Source organism: Lissotriton vulgaris, unplaced genomic scaffold (assembly GCF_964263255.1).
Source record: "Lissotriton vulgaris unplaced genomic scaffold, aLisVul1.2 SCAFFOLD_2688, whole genome shotgun sequence".
Lineage (NCBI taxonomy): Eukaryota > Metazoa > Chordata > Amphibia > Caudata > Salamandridae > Lissotriton > Lissotriton vulgaris.
Window position 1 is genome coordinate 209062 of NW_028244107.1, and position 17221 is coordinate 226282.

Below are 17221 nucleotides of genomic sequence, written 5' to 3' on the forward strand. Positions count from 1 at the left end.
TCGTAGAGTGATTTGTGTGCGTGGGTTAGCAGTCGGAAAGTGATTCTCTTATTGACGGGTAGCCAGTGGAGGGCTTTCAGGTGACCAGAGATGTGTTCGTTGCGTGGGATGTCTAATATGATTCTGGCTGAGGCGTTTTGGATTCGTTGGAGTTTCTTTTGGAGTTTAGCGGTAGTGCCTGCGTAGAGGGTGTTTCCGTAGTCCAGTCGGCTCGTGACCAGAGCATGGGTGACTGTTTTCCTGGTTTCGGTGGGGATCCATCGAAATGTTTTTTTGAGCATGCGAAGAATGTTGAAGCAAGATGAGGATACGGCGCTGACTTGTCTGTTCATTGAAAGTGAAGAATCCAGGATAACGCCTAGGTTCCATGCGTGGTCTGTCGGGATGGGTGCTTTTCCAAGGGCTTCCGGCCACCAAGAGTCGTCCCATGCAGAGGGGGATGTACCTAGGATGAGGACTTCTGTTTTATCTGAGTTCAGTTTCAGACGGCTGTGTTTCATCCATTCAGCAACTTCTTTCATTCCTTCGTGTAGGTTAGTTTTGGCGGTGCTGGGGTCCTTGGTGAGAGAAAGGATCAGTTTAGTGTCATCCGCGTAAGAGATGATGTTGAGGTTGTGTTGGCGGGCGATGGTCGCGAGGGGGCTCATGTATACGTTGAAGAGGGTGGGGCTGAGAGAGGATCCTTGTGGTACGCCACAGATGACTTCGGTGGCCTCGGACTTGAATGGTGGAAGGCGGACTCTCTGGGTTCTTCCGGTGAGGAACGAGGTGATCCATTCAAGTGCTTTTCCATGTATTCCGATGTTGGTGAAGCGTTGTAAAAGGGTGCTGTGGCAGACTGTGTCGAATGCTGCAGAGAGGTCGAGGAGGATGAGGGCGACTGTGTCTCCATTGTCCAGTAGAGTTCGAATGTCGTCTGTTGCTGCGATGAGGGCGGTCTCAGTGCTGTGTTTTGCTCGGAAGCCAGATTGTGAGGAGTCGAGGGATTTGTTGGCTTCGAGGAAAGCGGCGAGCTGGTTGTTGACAGCTTTCTCGATTACTTTGGCCGGGAATGGAAGGAGCGAGATGGGGCGGTAATTTTTGAGTTCGGTGGGGTCCGCTGTGGGTTTTTTCAGAAGGGCGGTGAGTTCAACGTGTTTCCAGTTTTCCGGAAAGGTGGCGGAGTTGAAGGAGCAGTTGATGACGTCTCGGAGGTGCGGTGCTATGACGGAGTCTGCTTTGTTGAAGATGTGGTGAGGGCATGGGTCTGTGGGGGATCCAGAGTGGATGGAGTTCATTAGGCGGATGGTGTCCTCAGTGGAGATTGGGTTCCAGTCGTTAAGGGTGTTCGCGGGGGGAGAGTGTTCAGCATGTGGTTGGGTGGGTTGGGCTCCGGGTTGGTTGTCGAAGCTGTTGTGGATGTCTGCAATCTTGTTGTGGAAGAATGAGGCTAGGGAGTCGCAGAGGGCTTGAGAGGGGGTGATGTCGTTGGAGTTGGCCGAGGGATTGGAAAACTCCTTGACGATGTTGAAAAGTTCCTTGCTGTTGTGGGCGTTGTTGTCAAGTCGATCCTTGAATGCTGTTTTCTTGGCCTTTCGGATTAGTTGGTGGTGAGTGCGGGTGGCGTTTTTGAAGGCGTCCTTGGTGCTGGTGGTTGGGTCTTTTTTCCACGCTTTTTCAAGGGTGCGGCAGAGTTTCTTGGACTTCTTAAGATCATCGTTGAACCATGAGGCCTTCTTGTTGCCAGGTTTGCTTTGACGTTTTTTCAGTGGTGCTAAGGTGTCGGCGGTGTTGGATAACCATAGGGTGAAGTTGGCGGCGGCTAGGTTTGGGTCCGAGGAGTGGGCTGGGGTGTTTAGAAGGAGCGATGAGGAGATCTGGTCGGTGGTGATTTTGTTCCAGTTTCTTTGCAGAGTTGGTTGGAGGTGGTTGGTGGGTTTGGGCTTGTTGTAGGTGAAGTGAACGCAGCTGTGGTCAGTCCAGAGGAGATCCGTAGTGTGGCTGAAGGAGACATGATTGCTGGAGGTGAAGATGGGGTCGAGTGTGTGACCTGCGATGTGGGTGGGGGAAGTGACCAGTTGTTTAAGTCCGAGGTTGGCGAGGTTGTCCAGGAGGGTGGTGGTGTTGCGGTCGTTGATCTTTTCAAGGTGAAAGTTGAGGTCTCCCAGAAGGATGTATTCTTTGGAGGGGAGCGCGTGTGGAGTGATGAAGTCCGTGATGTCTTCACTGAATTTTGCGCGGGGTCCTGGTGGTCTGTAAAGGAGGGTGCCTCTGAGTGTGGTTTTGGGGTCGATGTGGATCTGGAAGTGAAGGTGTTCGGAGTTGGCGAGGTTGGCGTCAGAGCTGGTTGAGATGCGGATTGATTTCTTATGGACGATAGCGATTCCTCCTCCTGTGTGGCTGGTACGGTCTTTGCGAGTGATCTTATAGTCTTCAGGGATGGCAATGGTGATGTCTGGTGCGGAGGAAGCATTCATCCATGTTTCCGTTAGGAAGGCGATGTCTGGAGAAAAGGTGTCTAGTAGATTCCATAGGTCAATGGCGTGCCTGTGGACTGAACGGGTGTTGAGAAGGATGCATTGTAGGTGGTTGGGGTCGGGAGTCAGTGGTGTGGTCGTAGCGGAGATGTTGTCGGTGCCGCTGAATTTGCAGGAGTAGCAGGAGAGAGGTCCATGGGTTTGTCCAGGGGCGGCTTGGACGCAGTTGGGGGCGCGACCGGGGTTAAGGGCTAGGAGGGTGGCGGCATCGTAGGTAATGCGGGAGGGCTGGGCAGCGCGAGGGGCAGGGGGTATGGCGCTGGGCGCGGTCCAGGCGCGGACGGGCGTAGACGGGCTTACCTTTGGCGCACCTTCGGTGCGGGTTGGGCGCGGTCGCTGCGCGTGAACGCTGCGCGCGGGAGTAACTGTCATATATGGATGGTGGAGGGGGAGGGGCGAGGGCGGCTCAGCTGGGAGGCGGGTCGGGCACACGAGGACGACAACAAACAAGCAAAATGGAGGCGGGGGGAGGAGCAGAGCGGAGCGCTATTGACAAATGCGCAATCAATGTTAGGAAACAAGCAGAATTGAATAGCTACAGCGCTACTTAGGCAAAGCGCTATACAAGGCACACAGCAGGCGACAATAAATCCCAGGTGAGTATGTGGGCTGTATTAGGTGTATGTGGCATCTGAGGCTATGACCCGTATGCACAAGGCTTTCGGTTGTGTGTTGTCTGTTTTCGTAGCACAGGAATCTACAATGCTACCATGAGGACATAAATGTGCCTTATTAAATAAATGAGTCATTTTGCATTCACGCAACAGACCCATTTCTGGCAGAAGTCTTAAAAGATATTTTAAGCCAAAATGTCTTTATTTTCAACCGCCCACCCTGCACCACCCCCTGCCTAAAGTTACCTCAGCGTCAATTGAAGTGAATGGGCGGAATAAATTACCGATTGGATTTTCAGAATCTCCCACTTTCCTATTCCAAAAAGTTGGCATGTATGATTTTGTTATATATATGGATTTTTTTTTAAGTGATGTGCATTTTGATTTCTGTTCCTAGGTCGTGAAGACACGCCAGCAATATCTCTCCCTGATCGAGTGATCGAGGGTGAAACAGTGACTGTGCGGTGCACGGTGCGCGGGAGATGCTCAGTCACAGCCCCGAAGATTAGCTGGAGCTCCGAGTCACAGGTTAAATTATATAACGAACAAGTTTATGGTGCTGATAATACTGACGGCACCAGAACATATATATCGACTATCACATTCATAGCTACGATGGAGCATAACAACAAACGTCTGTCCTGTAACGCATACTTTCCAGCTGTGGACAAATACACCATAAGCAGCGGCTCTCTGACTGTTGACTGTAAGTACCACCTTTTTTTTTAACAAACGTTATTGCACACCATTGAACGGTACACTGGCAATATGAAATACATCATGGCATGTACATTTTATTTTTTATTGAAACATCTCCATTACACTTATTCTATCATAAATGGTTATGCAATGGAGTGCGATTCATAAGTCAACAGGATATAGGTTGGTCATATGTCTGGCCAGTATCATTTGCATGAATACTACGTAGGTACTGCCTATGACAGTTACTAGTGACATGCAATTAAAACTACCAAACCCCATACCCTCCCCCCTCCCTCCCTCCTGGTCTGCGTCCCGATATTGTCTCCCATAGCCCATTACTGTACCTCTACCTAGGATCTCTAGGTTCCTGTTGTTGGTGCCGCAGTGTCTGGGTAGCAAGATAACCTCAAGTAATTAATGAATTGGCGTTGCGTATGTTGGGGCCTTATGGGTGTGCTATGGTGTAGGTGTAATGGGCCCCGGTTTAACATCTAAATGTCAAAACTCCTCTAGCATACGGTCCTAGTCTGGTGAGATTGGGTGTTTTCTGAGCCCTCTTGCCTCCTCACGTCTCAGCCCCACACCATTGTAACACATAATCCTGCCATATTGTTAATGAAGGGCAGCAGGGAGATTTCCATCTCATGGTGATCCCTCTTATAGCTAAGATGAGAGCTAAATCAAGACAGCACAATTGGACCTTAAGCGCTCCAGTACCTTTGCGCAGCCCCAACAAACATTCAACAGCATCCTTGTGAATCGTCAACTGTGTGATCGCCTGAAGTGCTGTTCCTATTCTGCCCCAATAAGAGCCGAGACGAGGGCAGACCCACACATATGAAGGAATCTCGCCTCCTCAGCCCCACATCAAGGGAAACTATTCTGGGCCTCGGGAACATACTTTGGATTCTCCTCTGGCTCAAATATGAGCTATGTAACACCATAGTTTGTATGAATTTAAGGCGGGCATTCCCGGCGACACCCTTTTGGGTTGCTCCAAAATACTCGTCCATGCCTTATCAGTTATGGCCATGCCTTTGTCATCCGCCCATTTGGTCCGGAGAGCAGTGAGTGTAATAGAGACCTGCGCCCTAAAACCAGTATAGAACTATTTCAGTAGGTGTCCTCCCCTTCCCATGTAATAAAGCAGGTAAACTACTTTGTGTTGAGGTAGTTCAGTACTCTGAGGTGCCATGTCTCTTTAGTGTAATGTGCTACAGCAGCATACAATAAGTAGTGGCGGTCTGTTGCGCCTGTGGCCTGCACAAACATATCATGGTTCATAAGGGTACCATCCTCAAAGAGCAATCCCACCTCTTTCACTCCCACCTCCTTCCAGTCGTGTAGTTTCGCCTGTGTCAGTCTTCCACCTGGTAGCGGCATGCCTGATAATGGGATATTTCTCGCATGTGGGACTGCCCCTGATGTATAGTTGATAGTCTTCTTCCAGCATTGAAGGGCGGTTATTTGCAAAGGGGGACCCGAAGCGGAAGTTTGATTTTAGGGAGTAGGAATCTGTGGAGTGCCCTGCTTTCAAAGTCCATGAGGCCATATTAAATTTCCTGAAGGTTCCTACCTGCCTTCCAAAAGGATAACCATTGCAGTTAGCATGCGCAATAGAACTCCTTGCTACGCTTGTACTTAATAACTCCTCGGTTCTCCTGCTGGGAGACTTCAACTACTGGCCTGGCGATCCCAGGGAGGATTTGGCGTCCAAGGACTTCACGGCCACTCTCTTGTGCCTTAACCTTCAGTCCCATGTCTCTGCTCCCACCCACACTCTTGGCCATACACTGGACCAAGGCTGGTCATCTCAGGACATAGTTTCCACCCCTAGCATTCTTCCTTGCACATGGTCTGACCATTCTTTTATTTTTTTTACTATTAATCTTGGCTCCCCTTACAAACTCCTTCACCCTAAGAATATCCTTGCCCGCAGCTGGAACCGTGCGGATCTGCATTCCCTTTCTCTTTCCCTTGCATCCTCTTCTCCTGACCTCAACGGTCTTCCTCTTGATATCCAGGCTGCTGCAGTCAGCAACTGGCTATCCTCTTCCTGCGACCAAGTTGCCCCCCTCAAGATAGTTAAGTCTGTTCGCCCACACGAGGCCCACAAATGGTTCAATTCTGAACTCAAGGTTCTTAAATTGGAACTCAGACGCTCTGAGCGTCTTTGGCGCCGCAATTACTGCCCCGACCTCAGGGCTAAATACAAACGCTTGTTGAATGACGACAAGAAAGACATCCTTGCGTCCAAGACCAAGTATTTCTCTGAGCAGGTCGCCTTGTCCGCGAACAAATCTAAAGAGATTTTTTCTCTGGTTAACAACTTGGCCACCTCTGACCGTGTATGCCCCAAGCTCATTCCTTCCCAGGCCCTCTGCTCCTCCTTAAACGACTTCTTTATTGAGAAGATCGCTAAAATAAAAGCTAACATCCCTACCACACCATTCCCCTCCCATCACCCTGCTCCCCCTGTTCCCAATTCCTCCTTCGATTCCTTCCCGTCCATTTCTTTGGATTCTTTTCTCGCCTTGCTTATCAAAATCAAGTCCGGCTCTCCAGCTGATTGTGCTCCTGCTCGCGTGTTGAGAACTCTCTTTACCTCTTGCCCTACCATTCCCCTTTCTCTTCTTAATGCTTCTCTCTCTACTGGTTTGGTCCCCTCCTCATTTAAATCTGCGATTGTTTTTCCTATTCTCAAAAAACCTGGTCTGGACTCTTCTCTCCTTTCTAACTTCAGACCCATCTCTCTCCTACCTTATCTTGCTAAAATTCTTGAAAGTTATGTTACCTCTTGCCTTTCCTCTTACGTTGAGCAGAACCATCTCCTCGCTTCCCATCAAGCAGGCTTCCGCTCAGGCCACTCCACGGAGTCAGTGGTGCTCGCGGTTCTTGGCGAGCTGAAAGCCAAGGCCGATACCAACTCCCCTCAAGCTCTGGTTCTCCTCAATTTGTCAGCTGCGTTCGACACAGTGGATCATACCATCTTTCTTGACCGTGTCGGCGCAGCGGGCATTCGGGGCTCTGCTCTCTCCTGGATCACGTCCTTTCTTACAGGTCGTTCACAAGCTGTTCACCTTTCTGGTTTTTCCGCTTCTCCCCTCCCGGTGTCTTGTGGGGTCCCTCAAGGTTCTTTTCTTTCCCCTCTTCTTTTTAATCTTTATATTCGTCCCCTCATTGTTTCTCTTCTTGATCTGGGGGTCTCTGTGTATAACTACGCAGATGACCTCCAGCTCGTCCTTGATCTTTCCTCTTCTTCTCACTCCTTGTCATTTTTTCTCGTTCCACTCTGGTTTTTATTTCTGGTTGGATGGGCGCCAATCATCTCAAGCTCAACCCAGACAAGACTGAGCTTGTCTTGACTGGCGGCTCATCCAGTCCTTGGTCCTCTGCCTTCTGGCCCCCCATCTTTGGTCCCCCTCCTACCCCGGTCCCCTCAGTTAAAACACTGGGCATCAAGGTCAGCCAGCACCAGTCAATGCATGTCCACGTCAGTTCTGTAGTGTCTTCCTGCTTTCTTTCCCTCCGTCTGATTCAAAAAATTTCCCGTTTATTTTCCCTGGATTCCTTAAAATTATCATTTCGGCCCACATCACTTCCCGCCTTGATTATGGGAACGGCTTGTTCGTGGGCATCCCTGACTACGAAACTCGCCGTCTCCAAGCAATCCAAAATCAGGCTGCCCGTCTTATTTTTCATTTTCCCAAAACTCACCATATCACTCCTGTCCTTAAATCACTCCACTGGTTACCTGTCTTGCAGAGATCCCTATTTAAACTAGGGTGCTTAGTCTTCCGGGCTGTTGATCGCTCTGCTCCGGCGTTCATTAATACCCTGATCTCAATTCACACCCCGGCCCGTACCCTCCGTTCTTCTACCTCTGCTCTCCTCACTGTTCCCCGTTTCCACAAATCCCGCACTGGTGGCACCAGATTCTCTGTTCTTGCCCCCCGGTTCTGGAATTCCCTCCCTCTATCTATGCGTTCAATTCCTATCTTTTCACACTTTCGTAAAGCGCTCAAGACCTTCTTGTTTGCCCAGGCATACCCCTGTTAAACCTCCCCGGCCCTGTTCTGTTCAGTAGAGGTCTCAGCGCCAGGAAGCCGCTTGGCCACCGTGCGCTCAATAAATACCTTATTCATTCATTCATTCATTCAATAGTGAGCCCTGAAGTCTGGAACCCCCAATCCTCCTTTACGGGTTCTAACTGTAGTTTCTTGAGGCTAATCCTACGCCTACCTTTCCCCCTTATTAGCTCTAGGAGAAGCACATCCAGTGTTTGGAATACCGCCTGCAGGACTATTGGGGTAGATTTACAAAAATGTACAGTAGACAGGGAAGCATCACCATTTTGGAAATGGCAATCCAACCCATCGACGAGAATGGGAGGGAGGTCCAAAAAGATATACATGAACATATGGCAGTAATTGCTCTCGTTAAGTTGCCATCGAGTTGATCAGAATGGGTCCTATATACTCGGATCCCTAGGTATTTAAAAGTGTTGTGCGCAATCGGCAAACTATAGGTACCAAAGGAGAACGCTTCCGGACGCGGTCCCTCTTTGAAGTAAAAGGCATTTGACTTACCTTCATTAATTGTGAGCCCCGAGACCCACTTGAAGGCAGAGAATATACTGCGGAGAGGTCCACACTGGCTGACAGATTACGTAAGTAAATAAGGATGTCATCCGCGTAAATCGAAATTAAGTGCGCGGTACCATCCAGTGGGATCCCCAGTCTGTTGGCCGATTGCCACAGGGCTATCGCTAAGGGTTCAAGCGCCAAGACAAACAGAATGGGGAAAGAGCGCATCCTTCATATGTGCCCCTATATATGCTATATTCACGAGAGATATGCTTCCAGGTACATGCTCAGGCAGTGGGGTTAGTGTAGAGTAGGCGTATCCAGTGGAGGTACCCTGCAGGAAGTCCAAAACGACTCAAGGCTGTAAAGATATATTCCCAAGTTATAGAGTCAAAGGCTTGCTGAAGACCTAACACTATGCAGCGTGAATTACCCTAATCTGGCGGTGTATCCGCCAGGACATGAAGTAGTCGTCTGGTGTTCAGGGAAGTACTATGAGCCGGGAGGAATCCGCATTGATCCCTGTGTATGAGGGCATTTAGAGCGGGTATAATGCGGTTGGCCAAGGCCTTACTAAGAATCTTGAATTCGGTCGCTAGGAGCGATAAAGGCTTGTAACTGGATAAATCAGTGCCATCTCTCCCTGGTTTGAGGAGGGAAACGACCAGAGCTTGCATGGTATAGTGCGGTTGATGCCCAATTTCTAGGGCCGTCCTATATAAGGCTACATGAAATGCTATGGGCAAGCCCTTAAGCCCGGGGGAGTTATTCGGATTGAGGCCTATAATTGCCACTCTTATTTCCATTTTTGTAATGGGGCCATAGAGCGTCATCTGTGATGGTTGGAAATGGCAGGTCTTTTAAGAAGTCCTCTAATTGTGCGTCCTCATTGGCAGTGGGGGCGGGTAAGTACCACCTTTAACCATTGCACAGATTAACAATTTCATGGAATATTAGTTTGATTCAGATACGACTCGGGTCCCAAACTCTTACTGTTTGTTATAGTAGTGGCAAAACAACAGTAGTGAAGCAAGGGGTGGGTTACATTTGTGATAAAGGCTTTATTCAGTCTCAGAGAGACTTAAAACATTTTTTTATCCACAATCCTAAAGTTTACAAATCCTTTAAAGAATAAATAGCAGATGAGCAATATCTTAATGAGCATTTGCAATGCAATAAGCCTCACATTTACTCAAGTTTGAGCTATTGCCTTTGTGAATGACAATGCCTTTTATTTATATTTTTTGGTTTTTAAAACATAAATAAAAGGCATTGTCATTTATGGTGCCAATAGCTTAAAGTTGCGTAAATATGAGAACTATTGCATTGCAAATGCTTGTTAACTCAAACTGCAAAGTTTTTAGGCTCTTCTGGGAACTGCAGACTCCTTGTTGCATCCTTCTCACTATGAATACATTTAAAGTGTAAGCACATTACAAAGTGATTGTGTGCTACAAATTGCCCAAAGGCTTTAAAATACAGAATTAACCCTGTAAGCAACTTTAGAAACAATATAATTCCGAAGAACGGTAAATTAGCAAAGGAAGAATTCTCTAGAGGCGGCAGATGGAAGAATCCTTTGTAGCTGTAAAGTTTGTTATCATCCTTCTAACCAGCATATGTTTTTTATTGTCACATTTGTCGGTAGAGGTTCCCAACAGCAAAACACATCCAAGGGGATGGTGGGGTGGAGGGGGTGGGGGGTGGAGGGGGTTGGAAGGGTGCCGGCCCTCACCAGTAGCGTAACTGACAAAGACAATGCTCCGAGCACTGTGGGGCAGATTTAAAAGCCCCTTTTGCCACTTTTGTGTCACTTTTCCCATGTTTAAAGTGACGCAAAAGTGGCACAAGGGGCTTGTAAATCTGCCCCTGTATGTTTAATACTATGTGGTACGATGAGTAGTACCAAACCATATAAATAGTGCAAGTTTTTTAGAATCAAATTATAAACACACATTGATGCAGTAAGTGAGGCGTGTTTAACATACAGTAAGAACCAAGCGCTGCACGAACTGACACAAAAAGAGTTTCCTGGGCACTGTGTGTTTAACACATTGTGTGCACCAAGCACTCCATTTCTCACAGATGGAATAATTTTCAAAACACTCTACATTTAATACTATATGGTATAATGAGCAGTACCACAGCATATCAATATTGCAATTTTTTTAAAAAGCAAAACATAAACACACACAGATGCACTAGTTAACACAGGGCGTGCGCCAAGCACTATACATAAACCAGCACAGTTTATTGAGTCATGTGTGAACCACATTTCTTCAGAATGAAGGAGAGCAAACAATGACCACTGATGAAAAGCACTAAAAGGACTCCTGGAGAGCAGGACTACTTAGCCTGCTGGCAACTGTGCTGAATATTCAAATGAGTAAGCATGGGTGAATTTTGCGAATTTGCGGTTCGCGAATTTGCGTATTCACAAATTCGCAATCCGCAAAATCCGCAAACTCTCGCCAATTTGCAGATTTTTTCTTTTTTTGTGTTCGCAAGGGTTTCTGCCAGTTTGCAAGGGTTTTGTACCAGTTCGCAAACGCAAACTTACTTGTCGGCTCGAAACGGTCACGACTATGTTGTTTCTACATCTGGTTCATCACAGCACCCTCTGTTTCACCACTGCCACTCTCTGGTTCACCCAGGCCACCCTCTGGTACATCACTGCCACCCTCTGGTTCATCACTGTAGATTATGGGGGGAAAAGAACACCTGCCCTGCTTCAACTGACATGAATTAATTTGGGGTTGATTAATGTGTCACTGAATTTGAACTTCCAGTCTGGCACCTGCTTCCTTATCTGTAATTTGCTTTCTGTTGCAGTGCAATTTTTTTTCACAGGACCTTTGTGGCCTACTTGTAGCTATTCTATGAGCCTGCTATGAGGGTCAGAGCAGGGTCATAGAATAGTTGCAAGTAGGCAATTGAACTCTGGAGGGGCCCCTCAGGAAGCACTACAGGGAATGGTTACTAATGATGAGTTTGAACTTTTGCACCTGCTGACTGCTTTCAGTTTTGCAAAACTCGTTTTTCTGCAATTTCGCAGGATTCGCGGGACGCGAATTTGCGCGAGATCGAATTCGGAAGCCGCAAATCGTGCGAATATGCGATTTGTTTTTTTGCGGCGTGTTAGTTCGCAAGGTTTTTTGCGTTTTAGCGAACCGATTGTAGCGCAACTGCGCGAAGTTACCCTCACGGTCGATCACGGGCGCAGCCATCTTGTTTGCATGACGTATTTCCGTTTCCGGGCGCTATGTGTAATCTCGCAAAGTGTGCGGCTCGCTAGTACAAGTTCGCGTGTGATCGCGAGGGAAATCTGGTGCGAATTTACCCACGCGGTCGTGAACGGGCGCGGCCATCTTGTTTCTCATTCATTGCTATGGTTCTGTATCCTTTCTGTATCCTCTGTCAATCTCTACCATCCTTTGCTTGTTTGAATTTTTTTTAATCTATTTCACTTATTATCTATCCCTCTATTTTTCTAGCTCTATATTTTTGTGTTTTCTGCTACTTTTGGTTAATTTTAAACTACTTTTTTAAACTCTTTTCTTTTCTTCTTCTCTATTCTATTTCTTATTTAATATTCACCTTCCTTTCTGCCCAGACCATGGTAAAGGGAGCCGGGAAGCAGCATGAGATGGGGAAGGGTCCCGCACCCCGTGCCCGGCTCCCGTGCGGGCGTTTGAGGGGGGAGCAGGTCACAGCCCGGGAGATCTTTAGCGCGGAGGAGGGGGCCGCACTAGTTTTTTATGTCCAGCACCGCCTCCCCAGGACCATCATGGCAGGCGGCAAGATCGCTAGCGGCTACGGGATCCGGGAGCGCCGGAAGCGGTGGGAGAAGGTGTGCCGGGACATGTACCAACACTCTCGGGTCCGGCGCACCTACAACCAGGCCACCCACCGTTGGACGGATCTCCTGGACTGGGAACGCGACTTGATCGACCTGCTCGGCCTCGAGATCCCCGGCTTGGTGAGTAGTAGTAGCTATTTCTTCACTACTCTGTTTTCTCCTGCTCTGTGTGTTATTATATTGCAAATTTTTGTTTTTTACCAAGAGCAATAATGCTGCTGATTACATTGTAGGTAAATTATATTTCAAAATCTTCTGTGCATTTCAGGTACACTGCTCTCCTTCGCAGTAGTGTTGCTACTATGCTTATTTGTTTTCGATTTTGTGTTCATTTCATTGGCCTGAGAAATTATGTATGAGTGTACTCTAAAGAACTGCGTAATGCTAGACACTAAGGGTCAGATTTTTAATTACCCGCGCATCCCTGCAAAGTAGCAGGGATGCGCCAGTATATGGTCCCAAAACGTCACCGAAGCGTTACGCATCTGTGCCGTAAAGGCGGCGCATTGCTGGAGTTGCGTCGCAATGATGGCGCAGCTCCAACAATGCTCTGGAGTGCCCTATCTCCCCAATGCTGCGTCAAGCCGTACGTCTGCTTAGAGCAGGCGCAGGGTTTGAGTCACGCATCATTCTCCTAAAAGTGACTGATTGAAATCTTGTAGATTTCCCTCAGCCACTTTTAGGATGCGTTCCTGCGCAGGAATGCCCTCCCTTGCGCCGGAAAGCCTCCCGATGGCGCAGGGCTTTACAACGTGATGCATCTCCCATATGCGTCATGTTGTTAATATACGCCGCACCATGGCGCCTCTTTTGTTCTGCCGCTGCGTCACAAAAGTCACGCAACATTGAAGCAAAAGAGCCGCAAGGGGCTTGTAAATCTGCCCCTACAGGCTCAAGTCCAGTCCTTCCTTTGTACACCTGGCAATAAGAAGAAATAGTGATGGTGGACTGATAGTTTGAGTATTTTAAAGACTGGTTAATGTAGTAGGAAACTTTTTAGTGTTGTCGCTGATCTGCAATCACGATTGAGTTTGTCTGTCACTTCGCGTGCTGCGGACTGCTGCCTGCCAGTCCTAGGCGAACCTTTTTAGTAGTTTGTTTAGTGAGTTACATAACTTTCCAAGTCAACGGTCCGCAAATCAAGCAATACTAATATCATAGTAGACCAATAGGTCAATATATCCTGTGGAATAGTTGCCTATTTGCTATTTTGCCAAAATATTTTGTTATTGTTCTTTTGAAATGTTTGATTTGATTGACAACAATCATCCATGTTTTCGGGTCTTTCTTTCTTTCATGTTGTACATCAGCTCCCCCCAGGGGCAAGAGGATATAGGAGGAGGCTGCTTCCATTGAACAAGGCCAGGATCGGTCAGGCGAGGGCTCCTTTGCTGGCCCCTGTAGGTTTTAATTTAAATATCAAGTACCTATTTTTTTCTAGCGTTCCTCATTCGATATTTTCTATACTGTCTTTGATCTTGTATCTAAATTCTTATCCTGCCTCGACTATGACTCCCTGTGGTATTACTAGATTATTCTTATGAGTCTGTCTGTGTAGCTAACTAAGATTTTACATTTGGCAAAAGGTGTAAAACAAAACTCCCATTCTAGTCAGCAATAGCTCTATGCACTGAGTGCAGTCCTCTGGGATTGTCCATAATGTCTTTTCAAGTCTTCTAAATGTTTATGCTTTGACAATTACCAACAATAAAAAGGTGAATGACCAACAAGAAAGAATAACATACTACTTTACTTTTGGTTTGGATAGGAGGACAATCCATACTACTACTGTTGCAGGGACAAATCTGCACAAACAGAACTATGGACACTAAATAGTGCATTGTTTATCAATTATAATAGGCGCAGGTAGACTTTCCACATACCTCAGTGATATCAGACTTTGAAGAACCCCCAATCTCCTTACTGACTAGATAGTGTGGCAGAATTCATTTAGCTCCCGAATTCATCGATGATTGATCTCCAATGATGATTATCCAACGCAGGACAAGAGTACGGAGTCAGAGTCCAGAAGTGTCAGAGGCATGGACTCATGTTTGCAAATTGCAAAACCTTTTGCTCATTCACTCATGACCAAAAACCACAGAGTCTATTTAAGTTTTAAAGCTTTATTAAAAGTAAAAATATTTATTAAAATCAAGCTTGTCATAAAACATAAACGGTTGATTAAAAATGGACAAGTGCCTATAGTGATTTATCTCACACATTTATTGTGGGCAAGCTGAGCCCTCACCTGGTTTGAACTTTAATTTTTCTTTTTGGTGCTGAATCGTTGGTCCCTCCATCCTAGTGATGATGATTTGTTCTTAGAAGTGAAGCTTCTGTCTGTTATGAGAAAAATGGTGCGTGTTAAAAAGCAAGCATTCATCAGTTGTGCCAAAAAGTGCAGCAAGACAACACCCTTCCCTGGAAAAAGGGACATTTTTACTTTAGAGTAGACAGTCACAAATTATTAGATTGGTTTCTGTATTCACATTTCTTCATTCCTAGACAAAATACTAGTGAGTGGTGTATGTCTATGACATCTAACATTCTTAAAATGTACTTTGTAGGTGGAACATCTGGTGCTGGGCCCAGCACGGAGGTGGAGGAGGAAAGTTCTGGGGAGGAGGCGGTGCAAGTGCCGGACCAAACTGCTGTGCGGGTTGCCACGGTAGTGGCGGGCAGTGGTAAGCTCCTATATTCCTTAGTTATTGAGATTGCAGACTGCATAGTGTGCTCCCCGTGAGAAAATGTAAGGTTTGTCCAGATGAGAGACATGAAGAAGAATGATTGACATATAGTTTGAATGGATGGATGCCTGGATCATGGTACTATCGGACTCTTAAATAGCATATGTGTATCTAGAGAGAGTAGACGGTCACTGGATGAACTAAGTGTTACTTTGAAGAGCATGTAACACCGCAACCGCACGTCCGTCCCAGTGTAGGAAAGGCAAGGAAAAGAAGTTGTAATTTTGTCCGAATACTACCATGAATGGTAGCAGTAGTTTGTATTGCAAGCACAGCATATATCCGGCTATTACGATGGCCACTCACTACCTCTGTTAATAAGTTTAGTAGAACTCGGTCATTCATGTGTGGATGTATCACTGTTCACTCAATAAAAAGCAAAGCACCTAAAGTCATCCCATATGTAAGCAAATACATACCATGTGAAGTGATAGATAATCAGATTATTTATCTTCTTCATTTTCCTTTTCTAGTATTCATTGGCACTGTAGGGTGAAAGTTAAATTAATTAAGCAGTAGCCCTTGTAACAGAGTATTCTCAGTGCCACCCATAATAGAAAAGTAAGAGCATCACCACCTGCATGTACTGGACTGGTACAGTAACGCAAGTCTGTCTCACTCATCATGGCGGGCGTCTGTTTTTCTCGGGTGCAAGTTGACTGTGCTGGAATTATGCCGGCTTGCAGAAGTTAACATACCAATTTTGCTAAACAAGAGAGAAAAAGAAGAATAAGACTGGTGTACTGTCATAGTCGACTCTAATGGAGTGAATCCATAGTGCTCGTAGAATTGATTCCTTAAACTCCCACTAATGTTAGAGCAAGGGTGAAGAAGTGGGAGGTTAGATAGATACTGGCCACAATAGTTATGTACTGCGCTTCCAAGTTGCTAGTTCCACTGTGACACAACTTTCTGCTGAATCATTTTGTGTTAATCTTAAAGAGCATTGGTTACAGACTATGTCTTTCTTTCTTCATATAGATGCTCCTTCCAAACCAACATGGAAGGAGCTGGCTAAAAGGGCCCGGCAACGGAGGCTGGAGGCCACTGTCACCGAATATCGGCGGCTGGTGGCCCAGGAGGAGGAGGACACGCAGAGTACGTCAACAACATCCACGGCGACGCCTGCATCCTCCTCCGCACTCCCTGGGTCAGCCAGTCAGCGCAGCAGGTCTCCAGCGGTACGGAGCCGGGGTACTGTAGCCACCCGCCACCGCCGAGCAGCAAAGAAATCAGCTGCCCCCCACAGCAGTTGCAAAAAAAGGATGCACCGCCTTTCCTTGAGGGTCTCCTACCTCAAGCAGGAGCTCCTCAACACCAAAACCCTGCTCAAGACCCTCCACAAGGAGCATGCCGACCTGGCCCGAAAAGTCAACAGCAGTCAGCAGTAGAAGGAGACTGTCCCTTGCCCCTTTTTTAAAGACTTCTGGTGGGTGGGAATTGGAAGTTGGGTTTTCTAGTTTTTGGACTTAGTTTTCAGGGACATTCGTTGGGGTTCGGGAGGGGGGTGGGTTGGGTCTTGCAGGAGATTATTTATGTTAGGGATATATAATTATACTTTAAACTTTATCTTAGCTTATGTGTTTTTTACTGCTTTTGAGGCTGGTGGGTGGGGGTTTAACAGTCCTGAAACTTAAGTGGCATCTTGATTCAAGTTGTGTAAGTACTAATGGCCCAAATGTTTTCAAAACTAAGTGCCTCTCACAGAGTAAGTGAATTCAGTAGTCCTAGTTTCCTAATAGAACAGTACAATATTTTTGAAAGAGCGTACTCTGTCTGAGTCTCCTTTTGAAGGATAAATAAGTATGGGCGAATTAATTTAGCGGATCTTTCCCTCAAGCTAGGTGTACTGTAAACTGTGTTTTAGAACAAAATTAGACCTTCCCAGCAGTGCTCCCAGACCCTTACTTAACCCCGTCGCAAAAATGTAGAAGACCCCCAATCAGATCTCAAAAAAAGAGGCCTAGTAGAAAATGGTGACAAAACGTACTTTGAAAGTAAAGTAGGCCCAAATCCCCCCTTACTCACCGTGGATTTTATTCAAACCACTTGCAAGCAAGCAAAAGTATCCATACCCAGCATCGCTCCAAGACTCGCAAACCCCCCCACAAACAGCCCCCAGCCCAAACACATGCAATACAATACTGCTATTCCTAACGAGCCCTAAGTTAAGAATAGTGGCAAACGCTTTGTT

The 17221-nt window shown here is 46.8% G+C and overlaps 1 protein-coding gene across 1 annotated transcript in view; it reads left to right on the forward strand.

Annotated features, from left to right (window-relative positions):
* The window catches only part of LOC147668148 (uncharacterized), a 178608-nt gene that overhangs the window by 104119 nt on the left and 57268 nt on the right, over positions 1 to 17221 (forward strand). The window contains exon 2 of the mRNA XM_086948747.1: positions 3528 to 3836. Coding sequence (XP_086804873.1) covers positions 3528 to 3836 — 309 coding nt within the window. The remainder of the gene's footprint in view (positions 1 to 3527; positions 3837 to 17221) is intronic.